At 39.8% G+C, this 16,647-nt stretch overlaps 1 protein-coding gene across 4 annotated transcripts in view; it reads right to left on the bottom strand.

Annotated features, from left to right (window-relative positions):
* The window catches only part of SH3D19 (SH3 domain containing 19), a 91,605-nt gene that overhangs the window by 57,884 nt on the left and 17,074 nt on the right, over window positions 1-16,647 (bottom strand). For 3 of the 4 annotated variants that reach the window (XM_072861181.1, XM_072861179.1, XM_072861180.1), the window contains exon 2: window positions 14,135-14,174. In XM_072861181.1, the coding sequence (XP_072717282.1) occupies window positions 14,135-14,174 (40 nt within the window). Of the gene's footprint in view, window positions 1-14,134; window positions 14,476-16,647 lie in introns of those variants that run through there. The other variant, XM_072861182.1, reaches the window with a different exon arrangement.

The following is a 16,647-nucleotide window of genomic DNA, read 5'->3' as shown; positions in this document are numbered from 1 at the left end:
CCAGTATAAAAATAATCTGTAAAATATAGGCCCATTTGCTTCAACTATTGTGCATTCCTTGAGGAGGAAACTAGTGTATGTATGAGGAAGGAGCTCCTGGGGAATCTTGAAGCATCTTAAGGCCTGCAGCAGATGGATAATTGAGTCTCACTTCCAAGGGACAGTACCAAATAGCTTCTACACTCAGCAGTTAAGATAGTATCTGGATCCTGCCTAATCTGAGATTAACAGATTAACAGGGGTTCACCAAGCCCCTTTCCATCATTTACCAGCAGTTCTGGCTAACTGGGGAGGTCCCAGTTGACTGGAGACTAGCAAATGTGACACCCATCTTCAAGAAGGGCTGGAAGGAGGACCCGGGGAACTACAGGCCTGTCAGCCTGACCTCGGTACCGGGGAAGCTGATGGAGCAGATCATCTTGAGTGCCATCACATGGCATGTAGAGGATAACCAAGGGATCAAGCCCAGCCAGCATGGGTCCAGGAAAGGCAGGTCCTGCTTGACCAACCTGATCTCCTTCTACGACAAGGTGACCCGCCTAATGGATGAGGGGAAGGCTGTGGATGTTGTCTACCTAGACTTCAGTGAAGCCTTTGACACGGTTTCCCACAGCATTTTCCTGGAGAAACTGGCTGCTCATGGCTTGGACGGGTGTACTCTTCGCTGGGTAAAGAACTGGCTGGATGGCCGGGCCCAAAGAGTGGTGGTGAATGGAGTTAAATCCAGTTGGCAGCCGGTCACAAGTGGTGTCCCCCAGGGCACTGTGTTGGGGCCAGTCCCATTTAATATCTTTACCAGTGATCTGGACGAAGCGATTGAGTGCACCCTCAGTAAGTTTGCAGATGACACCAAGTTGTGCGGGAGTGTTGATCTGCTTGAGGGGAGGAAGTCTCTACAGAGGGACCTGGACAGGCTGGATCGATGGGCCGGGGCCAGTTGTATGAGGTACAAGGCCAAGTGCTGGGTCCTGCACTTGGGTCACAACAACCCCATGCAACGCTACAGGCTTGGGGCAGAGTGGCTGGAAAGCTGCCCAGCAGAAAAGGACCTGGGAGTGTTGGTTGACAGCCGCCTGAATATGAGCCAGCAGTGTGCCCAGGTGGCCAAGAAAGCCAATGGCATCCTGGCTTGTATCAAAAATAGCGTGGCCAGCAGGACTAGGGAAGTGATCGTGCCCCTGTACTTGGCACTGGTGAGGCCGCACCTCGAATACTGTGTTCAGCTTTGGGCCCCTCACTACAAGAGAGACATTGAGGTGCTGGAGCGTGTCCAGAGAAGGGCAACGAAGCTGGTGAAGGGTCTGGAGCACAAGGCTGATGAGGAGCGTCTGAGGGAACTGGGGTTGTTTAGCCTGGAGAAAAGGAGGCTGAGGGGAGACCTTATGGCTCTCTACAACTACCTGAAAGGAGGTTGTAGAGAGGTGGGGGTCGGTCTCTTCTCCCAGGTAACAAGTGATAGGACGAGAGGAAATGGCCTCAAGTGGCACCAGGGGAGGTTTAGACTGGATATTAGGAAATTTTACTTCACTGAAAGGGTTATCAAGCATTGGAACAGGCTGCCCAGGGAAGTGCTTGAGTCGCCATCCCTGGAAGCATTTAAAAGACATTTGGATGAGGTGCTTAAGGACATGGTGTAGTGGTGGTCTTGGTAGTGTTAGGTTTACAGTTGGACTCAATGATCTTAAAGGTCTTTTCCAACCTATACGATCCTGTGATTCTGTAACAGCATACAATTCCAGCCCTGTAATATAAAAGCCAGCCATTTGAGAAGCATCCAAAATGTAAAGTTCAACCTAAGCCATGGAAGTGGGATTACAAGAAGTGTTCGACTGGTGTGACCAGCTGGTGTGACCTCAGTGCCAAAAAAATCAGCTGAGCACCTTTGAGAATTTCGAAGTATGACAGCGGCCAATGCTGAGCTCTTTGACAAGTCCCATCCCATAGGATTTCCACACTCCTTTAGCCTAATTCAATTTCTTCGTAGGCCATCTGAGTCAAATAAGCAGCGTGAAACATGCTGGAGTTTAAGCTTTAGCTGAGTGAGGAAACAAAAGGAATTTCCTTATTATTTTAATTATAGATGTATGTTGAGAGCAAAGACTTTGCTTGTGAAGGGACAGTCTATAAAACAGATGTATTATTACATATGCATCAAATATAGTGAAGTCTTAACTCAGCACTTAAAAACAAAAAAACAGAAACCCTTCTACACTGTAAATGTGAACCAGCAGCCAAAAATGTGTGTAAGAATATTACAAGGTCATCTGTATAAAGAGACATACTGGCTTCAAACTGGCCATTTGTATTTATAAATAAAATAAAATAAATAATTTAACAAGCAGCAGAAACACTCATTTTCAACCCTCCCATGTTAGAGCCTCACAAAAGTAAAACTATCTTCATGCGTCACCACGTCTTGTTCCAATGGACTGTTGACTCACCCAGTTACACCCTATAGTACATGAGATCCATGAGCTTGTAACAGTGGCCCTTACAGAATGCACAGTGCACAGAAATTGTAAAATAAAATCTCATAACCACATGCTTCACCAGACCTGTCTTTCCAGAAAGTGCCCTGCGTGCAGCTCAGTTGGAGAAAGGGCATGTTTGCCTGTACACTCTTCCCTTGCCCTTCCTCCAAAAACACTGAAACACTTCCTTCTATACCACAGATATTGACAGAGCTTTTGGTTACAAAATACAGAAAATGATTCCTCAGAAACTTGCACTACATAACAAACCATACATTCATACATCTGCAGGTCTACAATGTTTATCCCCAAGTTTAAATATGACCTTAAACTGCAGTCCTTTTTATTCATTCACAAAGATCCAGCAACTCTGAGATTAAGGTCAACCATTCCCAAAAGATATGCATTATAGAATATTTTTCAAGTCTTGCAATTCTGATTCTACAAGGATGTAGGTAAGGTATAGCGTATAGGTAAAGGTAATATCTTTGTCAGTCCAAGTTGGGGAAAAACAGCCAAGTTTTCAGATACTCAAATTCTTTTCCAAGTGTGAAACAGAAGCATCAACCATCAGAGACAAACAGATTTTTAAAATCACACTTACACCTACAAAACCTGCATCTATCCCAAACACACTGCAAAACCCTGATAGGCGGGCACAGCACTGAATTTACTGTAAGACCACTCAAAATACTTACCTCAACAACTGAGAGAAGTCCTTTAACTGCTGGGGAAACTTCTCCAGTGAAACAGATCTCATCTTTGATCAAGTAACCATGCAAACATACTACAAGACAAGAGGAACTTCCTCCACCCTCAATCATATATGCTGGCTGTCTTACAACATCATGGACCTCAAATTATATGGCAAATCAGTAAATACTGCAGCCTCTAATGGATGGTTATAGCTTGGAAGAAACAATCACTGTCATCACCTTTCCCCGCTCAACTAAATTTAGCTTTAGAACAAACACCTTGTAGAACAGATTGAACCGGACCTTTCCAGAACAACAGTCGTAAGAAATACCTTACCAAAACATTTCACAGCCACGGAAATCAACGCCCCTCCCTAGCCTGTAAGAATCCCCCAAACACATAGCCCTTTCACATGTTCCTCCATGCACTTCAATCAATGCACCATATGCCATCAGGTAAATTAGGCAGAGGAAATTAAGAGCCACAAAGTATCAGGTTCAGCTTACTCAGGCGACTGAAACCACAGAAAAACCACTCATCAGTGGAGTCACCCTTCTCTCATAACAACCACTTCATCTCTGACCTCTGACCCTTGATCCCAAATATTTACAAAGGCTTAGAAAATAATATTTTTTTTTTTAAATCTCCAGTGCAGCTTAAAGGCTCTGGATTCAGATAACATAACAGGTAATTTCTCTAACCTCCAGTCTCAGCAATGCTCTCAACTCCAAAGGCAGTAAATTGTTCCTGTCCTTCTTCTCATGTTAGCCGACAACCTTACCCCCCTCTCCCCTTGCTAACATGCCTCTGGGTCTCCAAAAGTAATAGTGACCTTTTCCTTAGGACTGCCTAATTGATTAACATGATCTATTTAAACCCAGAACAAAGGCATTTTAACTTTCTTAAGAAGCAGCAAAGCTATAGGGAATGACAGCTCAGTCTCTTACACTACAGGGCGTAGAAAGCATCATATAAAACTGTCAGACACCAAGTTTGAAAGACTCAAAGAGACTTTCCAGCATGCAACGTGAGGTCAAGCTGTGGCACTACTTGCCACAAAACACTGTGGGTGCTAAAAGTGTATACGAATTCAAAAAAACCTAAAGAAAACCCATTGAGGGCTATTAAATACAAAGCCTCACTGCTCTCAGAGGCCCCGAGCCACACAAATCTGGATGCTGACAGAATGCATGGATACTTTCCAATGCATGCTTGGTTTTTTCCTTATCTTCTTCCTTAGGCTTCTACTTCACACATAAGCAAAGACAGAATGAGAATACTGGAATAGGTGGACTTTTGGTCTGCTCCACAAAGGCCATTTTTACATTCTTAGTTGTCTTTCAGGATGGAAGGAGGTCACCTGTCTGAAAGCTTTGCCATTTTTTCCAGTTACTTCAGTTGTTCTAATAAGATAAATCTTAAGATGAAAGGACAAATCTTGGGTTGTTTACTTTTTAAAGACATTTGAAAATCATGATTTTTTTTTAGTGTGAAAATAATCTTGGCAATTTCTGTTTTATGCCCTCCAAGAACATTAATGATTTTGTTTTATATCACCATTCAAGTACATCTGTATTACACTAAGCAAAATACCTGTTTAGCACCTGCAGCAAGGCAGTTACCGCAATAAGAAGCGCAGTTTGTCAATTCACATACTAACAGATATCATTTAAAAAACCTGCAAAAGACAGTATGGGAACAGTAATTAAAGGAAAAATAGAGCACTGTGTCATCATTTCAGATCTGTCCTAGATGGAAAAAAATAAATGCTGTTATTAACAGAAAGCATTGGTAGTCTGTTCACACTGTAAAATGTTCATTTAACAGAACACATTTCCTTGTCAACAGCCTCAGAAGGAAGACGATAGATTGGGCAGTAACGCAAATAATCTTCTATCCTATACACCAGTAAGGTGTGGTGAGAAAGCCTCTCCTGCAGCTGCCATCACTGTACTTGCCCCATGGTACTATTCTCTTCCTTCCTAGCTGTCCAACCTTCATCTGTCAGGAGCACTACATGCTTTTAGCTATTCATGGACCTAGTATTTTAGAAGGGGCAGTGGAAACAAGGTAATAAAACAACATAATGGTCTTAAAAGCAGTTGCCCAAAAGAAACTGTGTTCTTGGGAGAGGAGGGAAACTTACTGAACTGGTCCAATCATGAAATTATATCAGGATTGTTTGAACTAATACTGTATTAATACTAGATGCTGGTGTGTGAGGGGATGGGGAAGCAGAAGTCCAGATGACATGGAACAGAAGAATTATGATAGTAAAACCAAAGCTATTTCTTTCCACTAAGCATTTATTCCAAGCAAAAATATTGCTTAATATAACATGAGATCACTGATGTACTTCTTTTGCTTGAACTAGATATTATGTCGTAGATCAAAAGAGAGATTTAACAAAATAATCATTGGTTGTGGTTGGAACACTATGATTAGATTTGGACCTTCTCTTTAATTAGAAGTCAACCTTTGCCTCATGCCTCAGGAGACGGGAATGTCCACTATACCCAGAACAGATGACAAACCTCTCATAACAACTCTCCCAAGATTAAGATGTGGCTATGCATACTTATAAAGACCATACTTACATGAATACTTTCCATATTTAGGGTTGTGTGGTCTAATTTCAGTCCTCTGTAGCAAGGGACCTGCCTGTGACCTGCCTTGGTTGTTGCGTCCAAGGGAAGAGGCAACATGGCTTTTTGTACCACTGAATCTTAGTTCTCTTCCTGAACCTGAAGTAGTTGGAAACAGGTGCAAAAGCAGCTCATCCTTGTCTACACTAAGGGCTAGTACTAGCTCAGTTGAGCCTGTGGTTTGTCACAGATGGCCAAAACTAGGACAAATCCCATATGTAAACATGGCCTAAATTCAAATGGTGATACCTGCACTGAGCAAAATACTGCTTTTGAAAAGAGAAATTTTGTAGCAAAATCAGAAATGCAATGTCTCACAAATGACAGGATCAGAGCCTAAAGTACAGCTGTGCAAACTGCACAGCAAGCATTCGACAGAAATATAGTAAGAAGGAAGAAACTATCAATGTGACAGGCCTTACCAGGAATATTTTTCCCCCATGATGTAGAGAGGATGCAACTGTAACACGCTTTGAAAGAGTATTTGATCAATCATTTCAATGTTCAACCTGCCAAATCAGATGCTACTTAAGGTAACCAATTACTTACACCAGAATGATCTGCAGACACCAAAGAATAACTTACAATGAAATTACAAAGTAGGTGAGCAAAAGACAACAAAAAAAAAGGAAGACATAACAATCTCTTCTCTCTTGTGCACATCAGAATAAGAGGCCACTGAAACCAACACAATATAACTGCAAACTGAGCTCTCCCACTCAAATTCCAGAGGTGAAGGAAAATGTAGATACTGACCTGAGCCTAGACAGAAACCTACACAAATACTTAGCGAAATAAACCAAAGCTCAAGTATCAGCTCCAGCACTCTTAAAATATCAACATGAAATTCCTTCAGAGAGAACCAAACTACTACTACTTCTGAGCTGGAAGTTTACAACCTGCTGAGTCTGCCTCCTCAGCCCTGACACATATCCCATAGGCTTCCCTTAGCAGCTCCTCCTCCTTCTCTGTTTTCTTTGAGACTATTAAAAATACCTCTGGAAAGAATTCTCTTCCAGCCTTCTTTCCCATCCACTAGATGAATTTCATGTGCTATTTTTCATTGAAATGTCTTGGGGAGAAAAAAGAATAATCATAAAGAAGCAGAATTATAACCATGACTGATTAATTTGGCCCACCACATGTTACTTATAAAGACAATTCCAGTTCTCCCCACATCTTCCATCCACCTCAGAGTCACTTTAAAAGACAAAGCCATATGGTTGTTTTAAAGAGAATTATTGCCATTTTATAGGGAAAAAGTGAAATATTCTCAAAATGACTTTTAAAAGGAAAGCACCATGATTTAAAAAACCTGCAATGTGTAATTGTGTGCTTCCTGAAACCACCTTTTCTAGAACTAAGGTCTAGCATGGTTGTTTATACCCCAGACAATTCTCCTAACGCATAAGGAGAGTGGCCTTATGTCTGGATGGTCCTCAGTACCTTCTACAGGAGTCTCCTCTGAAAGGTGATGGGACAGTGAAACTTGCTCATGTACACAAGATGCACAAAGAAGCACTGAAATTCTTTCAGTGAAGAAGGAGGGTGAACTTTTTTCTCTTTATTCCTTCAACAACCATCTCATTCTCAGCACTATTTTCCATTATGAATTAGCATAAGCACTGGACAGCAGCCCAGACAACGGAAAGAGTTGTTCAGGGCACCAAAGCAAACAGTCCTTCAAAATCCCCTTTGCAGAAACCAGGAACAGAGCGCTCTTTTATTAAAACAAATCCTCTTCTCTGTTTAGGAATAAGGAATCTGGAAGGCTGGCTAGGATGCGCCCTTCACAATAACTCTTTACTTCTATCTGTGAGATTAATAGCCAAAAATCCTCAACACAACAGTGATGAATCGGCAGCATTAAAACAAACACCCACAGCAACCGGCTCTAGATACCTACACGATCCCTAATTGCCAACAACTAAGCTGAACTCATCTGCCATTTATTCCTCTGCTCTACCTATGATTTTTTTTTCTCATTTACAGATAAGTATAAACTGAGTAGGGAAAATTAACATTGCAAAGAATAAATTAAACATAATGATTTATTGTCGCAAAGAAGCTGTCAAAGAAATATGCTGCACAAAATTGCTCCAGCTTATTCTACTGCTGCTGACACATGATAAACAAAAGAAAGACACATAAGCAGATTCCAATCTCAAGTTTCACCAGCTTCAATCCACACTTAACCAGTGGGATTGCACCACGCCCCAAGTGACTGAGCCCAAAATTTAGCTCTCAGAATGGAAAAATGGAGCGACGTGATCCTACTTTTTAGATACCAACAACAAAGGTCACGACACCGAGCCCCTGCTTCCAGCTCTGCCATTGATTTATTGTGCGACTTGCAAGAAATCACTCTGCCCCCCTCTGCTGAGCCTGCTTCGTCTGTAAAGTGGAGACACAGCGATTTTTTTCCCTGGAGATCAGCCTTCTGATCCAACTAATCACATGAGCACTGATAACAGCCCAAAGGAGGGAATGAGAACCTTCCTTCTGGAGTGCACAGGCTTAGCTCAGCTCAGGGCAATTGTGAAACTGCATCCCAAGGGTTTGGGAAGGAGACTAGATCCTTTTTAGTACATCAACTCCTGACCTACTGGGAGTGTACAAAAGCAGGACATTCCTCTTTTCACAACCTAAAAGTATGCTCAGACTCAGAGTAACCTGCTACTCACTAGCCTTAAAAATTGTAAAAGCTAAATATAAAGAATGTAACAGTAAAACAAGCGTTATCCCCCAACATTCGTTCTTTCTTCTACACACAACCCTTCCTTTCAGATGGAGTGTCAGCAAGGTTCAAATTCTCAAACTTCAGACCTGTATTACAGCCTGTAACACTGGCTGGATGGGAAAAGCCTGAAATTTTCCTGTGTGGAACAGCTGCACTGCCAAGGTAATGCAGACATTGCCAGTGGACAATACAAGGCTTTTGAGTGACAGCAATGAAAAACTGTATTTCAGGATGCTTGTGGGAATGAATCTGGTCCTTCTGGATATTAAATAGTCCAGTGTTTGAACTAAAGAACTAGACTTAGACTGGTTATTTTGACATGGTCTCCCACAGCACTATCATTTGGAAATCGAGTTAGTACGAGACAGACAAGCAGCCTATAAGTGGGCTGAAAATAAGTGCGCTCAATCTCTCTCTCTCCTGAGAGTTTTTCAAGACTTGGCTAGAAAAAGACATCATTGGCCTGTTCTAGTGTTAGCATCTTCCCACTGTGAGCAAGATGTTTGACTACATGACCTGCAGAGGTCCCTTCCCACCAACATTTCCACCATTCTGTGGTTTCTCAGTACAGAAAAGCAGCAGTAGCATCAGAAGTCTCTCCACACTGCCTATTTGACTAAGACACAACAGAGAAGTAGAGTCTTCGGTAAAGTTACAAGAGCACCCCTCACTCTTTTCAATGCCCAATTCCAATACAGTACCCTGGATTTCAAATTTACCTAAAAGACACAAAATCTCTTAAGTGGCCTACAAAATTAGCAGTGAAATTACTCCTGAGGACAAAACAACTCAAGTTGTTATGTGCACAAATGTCAGCACCAATTTGTGAGAGGTTTGAAACTAGAACCTCAGACTTCAGGGGTTAGGAGCTAGCAAGATTTCTGCAGCAGAAGGAAGGACTCTCATAGTTCCCTCCAGATATGCAAAGCTAGAATTATTAAATGACTGACTGCAGACTGACTGTAATGGTTACAACACAGAAAATCCTGTTACTGTCTGTTTTCTCAAGACCTCAAAAGCATACTGATCTGTGAAAGCACATCAGTTTAACTATAAAGTGAGGACAGTTCCACTATGTTCTCAGGCCTGTGCCTTAAGACTCCCTTCGTGCTCTGTTAAAGGCTTAAGGTCTTAATTAAAAGGTGTCTTTCAGGCTTCACAGATGATCTGGGAAAACACATTCTTAAGATACAGTCAGACCATTACTATAATATTTATTAAACACAATTTCACAAGATCAACATTATATAGCAGAGGAAATAGAAATGCAGAGAAGCTTTCACTAATGGAATTCTGCTACATAAAAAAAAATAAAACCAAAGTAGGATACAAAATACCTTTCATAAAAATGATAGCTTGATTTACCAGATCCTTACTAAAGGGATCTGTAGCCCCTTTGATCAGCCACTTCAAGTGCTTCTTTATAAGGAACAAAAGAAGGGTTGTGTCTATTTGTATTGTTGACTTGATGTATTTTAAATTAAAAAGCCCAATTTAGTTCAATCAAATGAAGACAACCAGCTGTAAAAGAACTTTAGTACATTACAATCAGCAGGCAGACTATATGCCAGTAAAACTTAGAATCTATTTTTAGAAATTAACTAATTACTTTCTTCCCCCTCCCCATTTTGAGGCCAAGCTTTCACAGTAGACTCCTAGATTTTAAAAATTAAAATCTCTTGCTTGACTTCAAGTGATTGATACGCTACTAAATCTCTTAATAAATTGTTGCAGTGTTTAGCTACCTTCATCCTCTCATCTCCAAGGTCAAGGCAACTACAATTAATTATATCACATTATAAGACTGTGTTTCAGGATTTTTTGATCCATAATCCTTACCCCAAAGGAAAAAAAAAAAAGGCATAATGAAATTAATCCAGTTCCTTCTACAAGCTTTACTCATGTTCAGGGATTAACTGTAAATATGTGGATGCCTGAAATCTTCTATTCTATTATTATCATATAATTTTCAGTTTGAAAACATTTAGAGGCATAAGACTAAAGGATCTACTTCGTTTGACCTAACTGACCTGTGTTACAGCAGCGCATGACTGAAGCTATCAGAGCCAACAGTGCGCATGACCTGACAGTAAAATCAAGAAATAATGATAATTACAGATCACTGTTGCCAGTACAGACATATTGTTAATACTGTCTGAAATATAACAATTGAAGGATGGTTAATATTAGGTCATGAAATTAAATGTCTCTTGATAAAAATTTAACATAGCAATAGGTATTATTTGGATTCAGGGAACATCTGTTTTGATCTTAGTAATGTGCTAATATTTAACAAAAAAATCAGTGCAGAGCAGTACATGAAGAAGATATCCACAGGCCCTGTTCTGCTACTCCTCACTTGATCTAAACTCTCCCGCATGGCAGATGGTTGCTAATTGCCAAAAGAGGCAAAAGGTAGTGAATTAATGCACATTTTGTAAGCATTATCTAGTATCTGTTTCCCTCCTTTTAAACCATTACCTATGGTCTTTGGTTCATTCACTCTCCAAATTTCTTCTCAGTGTCATGCTAGATCCCAGTATCACCACTCAGAATACTCCACCTTCCTGTAGCATTTATCCCATACTAAACATTTGATAGGCTAGTAACAAAGTCAGACTATTTGTCAGAGTTCCGGATACCGCTATACATATGTTTCACCCTGCAATATCTAAATGGCATCGTCCTATAATAAAAGGAACTATATTAAAGACTATTTATATACTATTCTATCTAGAACAGTTTTTTTATATACTTCTCATTGCAAATGAATTATGCCTGACCTATGTTTTAAAGCTGTTCCTGTTTCATTATATATGAGCTCTTCGTCCCTAATACTGCAAAGACTCAAGCACAAACTGATCCAGAAATACACAGATGCAGAAACATCTAAGAACACGGACAAGCTTTAGACCCCTCCAATCACAAGAAATATTGTCATGTGATCTTGTTATTAAGCTGATCATGTTCCAGACCAAAACTTAACCTTACAAAGCCTGAGGAGGAGGAGTTGGTGGCGGTGTTTGGGCTTTTTTGGTCTCTTCTTATCCCAGTGTTCCACATTTGTGATTAGACTGGACAGACTTTTGGGCAAGATCTCACCAGGGCTTTGTATGAAATAAACTTCTGCTTCTCTGGCTCTCTCTTGGAAACATCTAAACCCACTATTTCATCTTAGAATATCCACCTTTCTTAAGGCTCATTGCATACATCTTCATCTGGTCACCTAGTATCCCCATGTCCACCTCCATTATTTTACAGTAATTCTAGTGCAGAAATTGTTGTTACTAGTCCTTGAGTCCAAGTACAAAGACCTGCAGGGGTGTTTTTGTTCCACTTTAGATAATAAGAGAGATGGTATGTTGCACTTTTAAGAGATGCATCCCACGACATGCAGCTTAAGGAAAAAGTAGACAAGACGCCTTTGAGCCATTGTATTTTCTCGTTCCCTTGTCATGAGCTGCCCCCAGAGAGCAAAGTGTTGTGGGTGTAGTAGCTCATCATAAAATGGCATAAGCCATAAAACTGTCCCCAGTGGAACTCAAACAGCTCTGAAATGCTGCCCATGTTACAAGAGAAGTGTGCTTTGCACTTTAATTGTCTTGCGTACTTCACTATTTAGTTTTCCCTCAGTTCTTACAGCAAGGGGCTCTGGTCTTCATGCGGCTGCAGCTCTTTTCCCAGACTTGATATGGCCAGACTGGGGATAAGAATCTCACCCAGCAATTTGTCACCATAGGATTATGCTTCCAACTATAATGAGAGATGAACCACAGAGTGTGGCAGTATCAATTAGCAGAGTATATCATCTAAGTAAGGCAGGTTGCTCCTGCTCTAGCCTAGAAGAAGCGGCAAGACATACACAAAACCACACTACCCTTTAAACAATGACTTTTCTTCCTCGTAGCTCATCCTGGAAAGCAAAACTATCATGACACCATGGCCAGTGACATAGAGAAGGGGGCAGAAGATACATAGACATGGTCAGAAAGTACACGCGCTACTGACAAGAATGAAAGACTATTGAAAACTGCATTTTTCTCAACATTATGAGCAACCTACATTATACTGTTAACCCTCTGTGCTTTCCATGTGAGAATTTGGAATCTGTAACCCAGACAACTTAGGGCGGTGTTTTATTGTCAGGGCTGGTCCACATTTGAAATTCCAATTCCATGGAAAAAAATCTGAAATTTGACTTTGCTTTTGGTTCCAAATTAGAACTTCTAAAATACACTCCAGAGCAAAAACGTACTGGTGAGAAGGACCAGCCAGAAGAAAGAGGAACAGACTGAAACTGTTTCAACCTTAAACTAAACATTTTGATAAAATTAGATTTCCTTTTGATAATGATTTGGATTTATTTGACATTACTGTAATACGACATGATCTAATAAAAGTTCAAACACGTAGACTGTAACTACATCATTTTAAGAAAAAAGGTTAATTATTTTTAATTATAAAAGGAAATACGGTGATTGATGTTTTAAGTAGATATAAGTAATCAAAGACAAAGGCAATACTCCCCTGCAACTTAAACACACTGCTGGAAACAGCTACAGTGCTGTTGTGGATATGGGAGGGAAGGGAAAAGCATCCTCTCTTCCATCACATCACACAGTAGATACAACACATCAACGGTGCTAGAGGCTACAGTTCCCTCTGTTCTTCTAGCTATAAAAGCTACCCCACTGTACCGTAAAAATGTAACAAAAAAAAATCAGACTGTAAAAATCAAATGAAAAGGTCATGTCATGTCAGAAGGCTGGACACCAGGGGCATCCTTTGGAAAGGCTTTTCACAAAGGAGTGGGAGAGCCAGTGTTAGCTGGTCTGCTCTATCACTTTACTTCATTAAAATCCCATTATCCACCACAGGATATGGATGAGATCCTATTCCCTTGTGGAGAATTGTGAGGGAGAGTTTGGAAATAAGGCAAAAGAGAAAGAGATTTTTTGAAAAATGAGAGGATAAGAAGGAGAACTACAGAATATTCAGAAGCTTAAGGGAAAATGTGGCCTTGCAAATCAATAGCTTAGACGTTCATGGCAATTGCTGATGGAAATTCTAAATAAACACAAAATGTTTGTGTGTGTGTGTTTTGTTTAATTCCTGTTCGTTTGCTTCTCTCAGTTTTGAAACCTTAGGTATGATGGGATCAGAGTTAATGGAATAAATAACAAAGTGTTGCTATTCTTGACTGAACCAACAATTATTTTCCTTACTACTGAAGTAAACAGTCCAAACAAGCAAAAGGCATGAGGGCTTCTTGTCTTAAACCACAACTTTACCAAACAACCCTGTACACGATACATAAACAAGCCTTTGGATTTTAAGTGCACACAATTACAGTGTAGTAAGCCCTGTTAATTCCTTGGAAAATTTTGCCCATAAGGAATATAAAACAATTACCTTTAACACAAAGTTATTTTGGTATTTCATTACTGTTACCAAAACAGAGAAGTAGAAGAATGGCATTTTTATTTTCCTGGCTAATTTCCTAGTTCATCCCATAAAAGGAAAAAATTAAGGAAAAAAAAAGGAAAAGAAGGTAAGAATAAATACAGAAATATGGTTCTTACCCTGAAGAGCGGCAGTCTGGTTTATTTCTTTCAGAGCGATCTGTGAGAAAGGAGGCATAATATCAGCACAAAACTTGGATGTTCTTTAGCAATACTAGTACAGAAGTCTTAAAAGAACTGTGACACCATATGACTAGCAAAATGAAAAGCTGATTCTGTTATAAAACTTTTTCCGCACTGGACTACTCTGCCTGAGACCAAGTAAAATTACTGCAAGTTTAACGTTTGTTAAAATTCCTCTACTCAAAACACAGTGTATTTAATGTTTTGTATTAATGCTTTGGAAGCTTCCCCTCTCTTTAGCTGAAATGAATAGGACTTTAGTTTAGGGTAAAAATAAGGGAGAGGGAAGAGGGAAAAAGAAAAACCGCAGATTACTCAGCGCAAAAAAATCATTCCATGAATCACGGCTGGCAGAGTTCCCTGACAGGATGGGAGAAAAATCAGCAGTTGGTTGCAGCAACATCTGCAAATACACTGAATCCAGTGCAGCCCCATCATTAACTCTTTGACTTCTGGGTGTTCTAGATACTGAATCTTTCTGTGTTTTTAGAAAGGATTTTGTTTATCCTGCAAGTATTTCAAGTACCTTATTTGCACTAATGAGATCGACCCGCAAATAAAAATCTACACAAGTACAATCATATCAACTCAGATAAACTTCTTTTGCTGAACAATTTATCAGTTGCTAAAGCCATCTGTAGGTAAATTTATAAAAGTTTTTTTTTATTTTTGAAAGCTCCGATATGCAAAGAAAGTATAAAATACTTCTCCTAAGAGTTAAGATTATGATACAAGCATTACAAAATAACCAGTGTTGCGTTACTAGAATTCACATATTATCAGTTATATTGTAAGTCCAGAATATCTCTTACTGCATGACTTCTGAACTGCCTGAAAGAAGCAGTTGAGATTTGTGTCCTCCTAAAATACATATATTCTAAAATTAGAGGGTATTTTAATCATTTATTACAGAAAGATCCACTATGCAATTACAAGGATATTCTTACAGCTATATATAATCTCCACTGACCATGGTAATTTTGCTTCTGAATCCATCTGTGTGTATTTTAAACAGAAAGCTATTTTTCCTGTGTTAGTAAACACTTTACTGAAAAGCTTGTCTATACAGAAGAGTAAGAGTCTTCCTAAGAAAATTTCCATACTCATAGACTGTATTTTTAACCTTAAAGCTCTGCATTTGAAATAAAATTTGTTCTCTTAATAGCACACATTTGTTTGTGTAGTTTTTTCTCATGTACAGAAGAAATATTTTCCTCTCCAAGTTTTATGTGCTCATTTGATTATGTTTTCATTGAAGTGGTAAAAAAATTACTGCATGTCAACAGTGCTCAAAGAAGTACCTAATGCTTTTTCCATCCACAGGTGCTCCTATTGAGCTGTCATAGCCACACAGTGTATAATTTATTGTGTTTCTGACTCACAGCAATCTCCATTTCATCACACCGTGTGCTACTCTGTTAGCTAGAAACAGCATGGTATAGCTCAAACCAGAGTTGCAGCAACAGTTGTTCAAACACACACAGAAAGGCTCCTTCCATCCTTATCATTTGATCATGTAACCTCCTTACCTGTGAGCACTGAAAAAAATAAGGCAGGACTTCCTACTGAAATCTGCTTGCCATCTGTTGCTTGTTATCAGTGTTCCCTGTTACGTACGCAGCCACAACCTAACAGTATTCAGCCAAAACTTTCCCACTTTTAAAAAGATCGTGTGAATAAACCAGTGAGAAGGAAGAAATGGAGTCAAAGCACATGTAAACACAGCATCTGGGAGCTCTCCCACTCAGCCCACATCCAGTTGGCAGATCCATCACAGCCCCACCACATGGCTGCAACCTGCTCATTCAGGAAATCAATGCAGTTCCCTTTTCCCTTTTGTTTTATTGAAATGTTGAAACAGGAAATATTACCTTTGTTTTTACACATTTTATTTACTGCTAAACTTAGTGAAAGCACATCATCCACATGTACATTGGTCTTACTAAATGAACAAAGGGAAATGTAATCCTATAAGCACGCAGTTAGCATTTTAAAGTAGAAATAAAACCTGCACCTGTTTAAGGTTATTGTGAACTTAATCTTTTAAATTTGATTTAATATCAAGTGTAACAAGAGACTCAGAGCTGAATCTTTCAATTCAGTGCTTAAATTTTGCAATTCTAGATGCTGTTTTGGCATTACATACAAGCACCAATTCCAGTAATGTCACACACCTCTAGAATATGAAAGCCCAGAAGAAACAGGCAAATCTTTTTTTTCTTTAAATACACACACACACACACACACACACATATATGTACGTTACATTTAAACACACACACATGCAGATCCCATTCCTGCATCCTGCAGGCAAATCCTTGGCTTGCAAAAGCTGGGTCACAAACGTGCATGCCCACAGCTGATTCTCTTTTACTCTATACATGTTACCTCAACAACTGAGAGATCTCTGTGTAATCTTTTCTAACAGAAATACGCAAGAAGACCATATA

The sequence above is a fragment of the Ciconia boyciana genome, chromosome 5 (genome assembly GCF_034638445.1).
Source record: "Ciconia boyciana chromosome 5, ASM3463844v1, whole genome shotgun sequence".
Classification (NCBI taxonomy): Eukaryota; Metazoa; Chordata; class Aves; order Ciconiiformes; family Ciconiidae; genus Ciconia; species Ciconia boyciana.
This window is presented reverse-complemented; position numbering and strand designations above follow the sequence as displayed.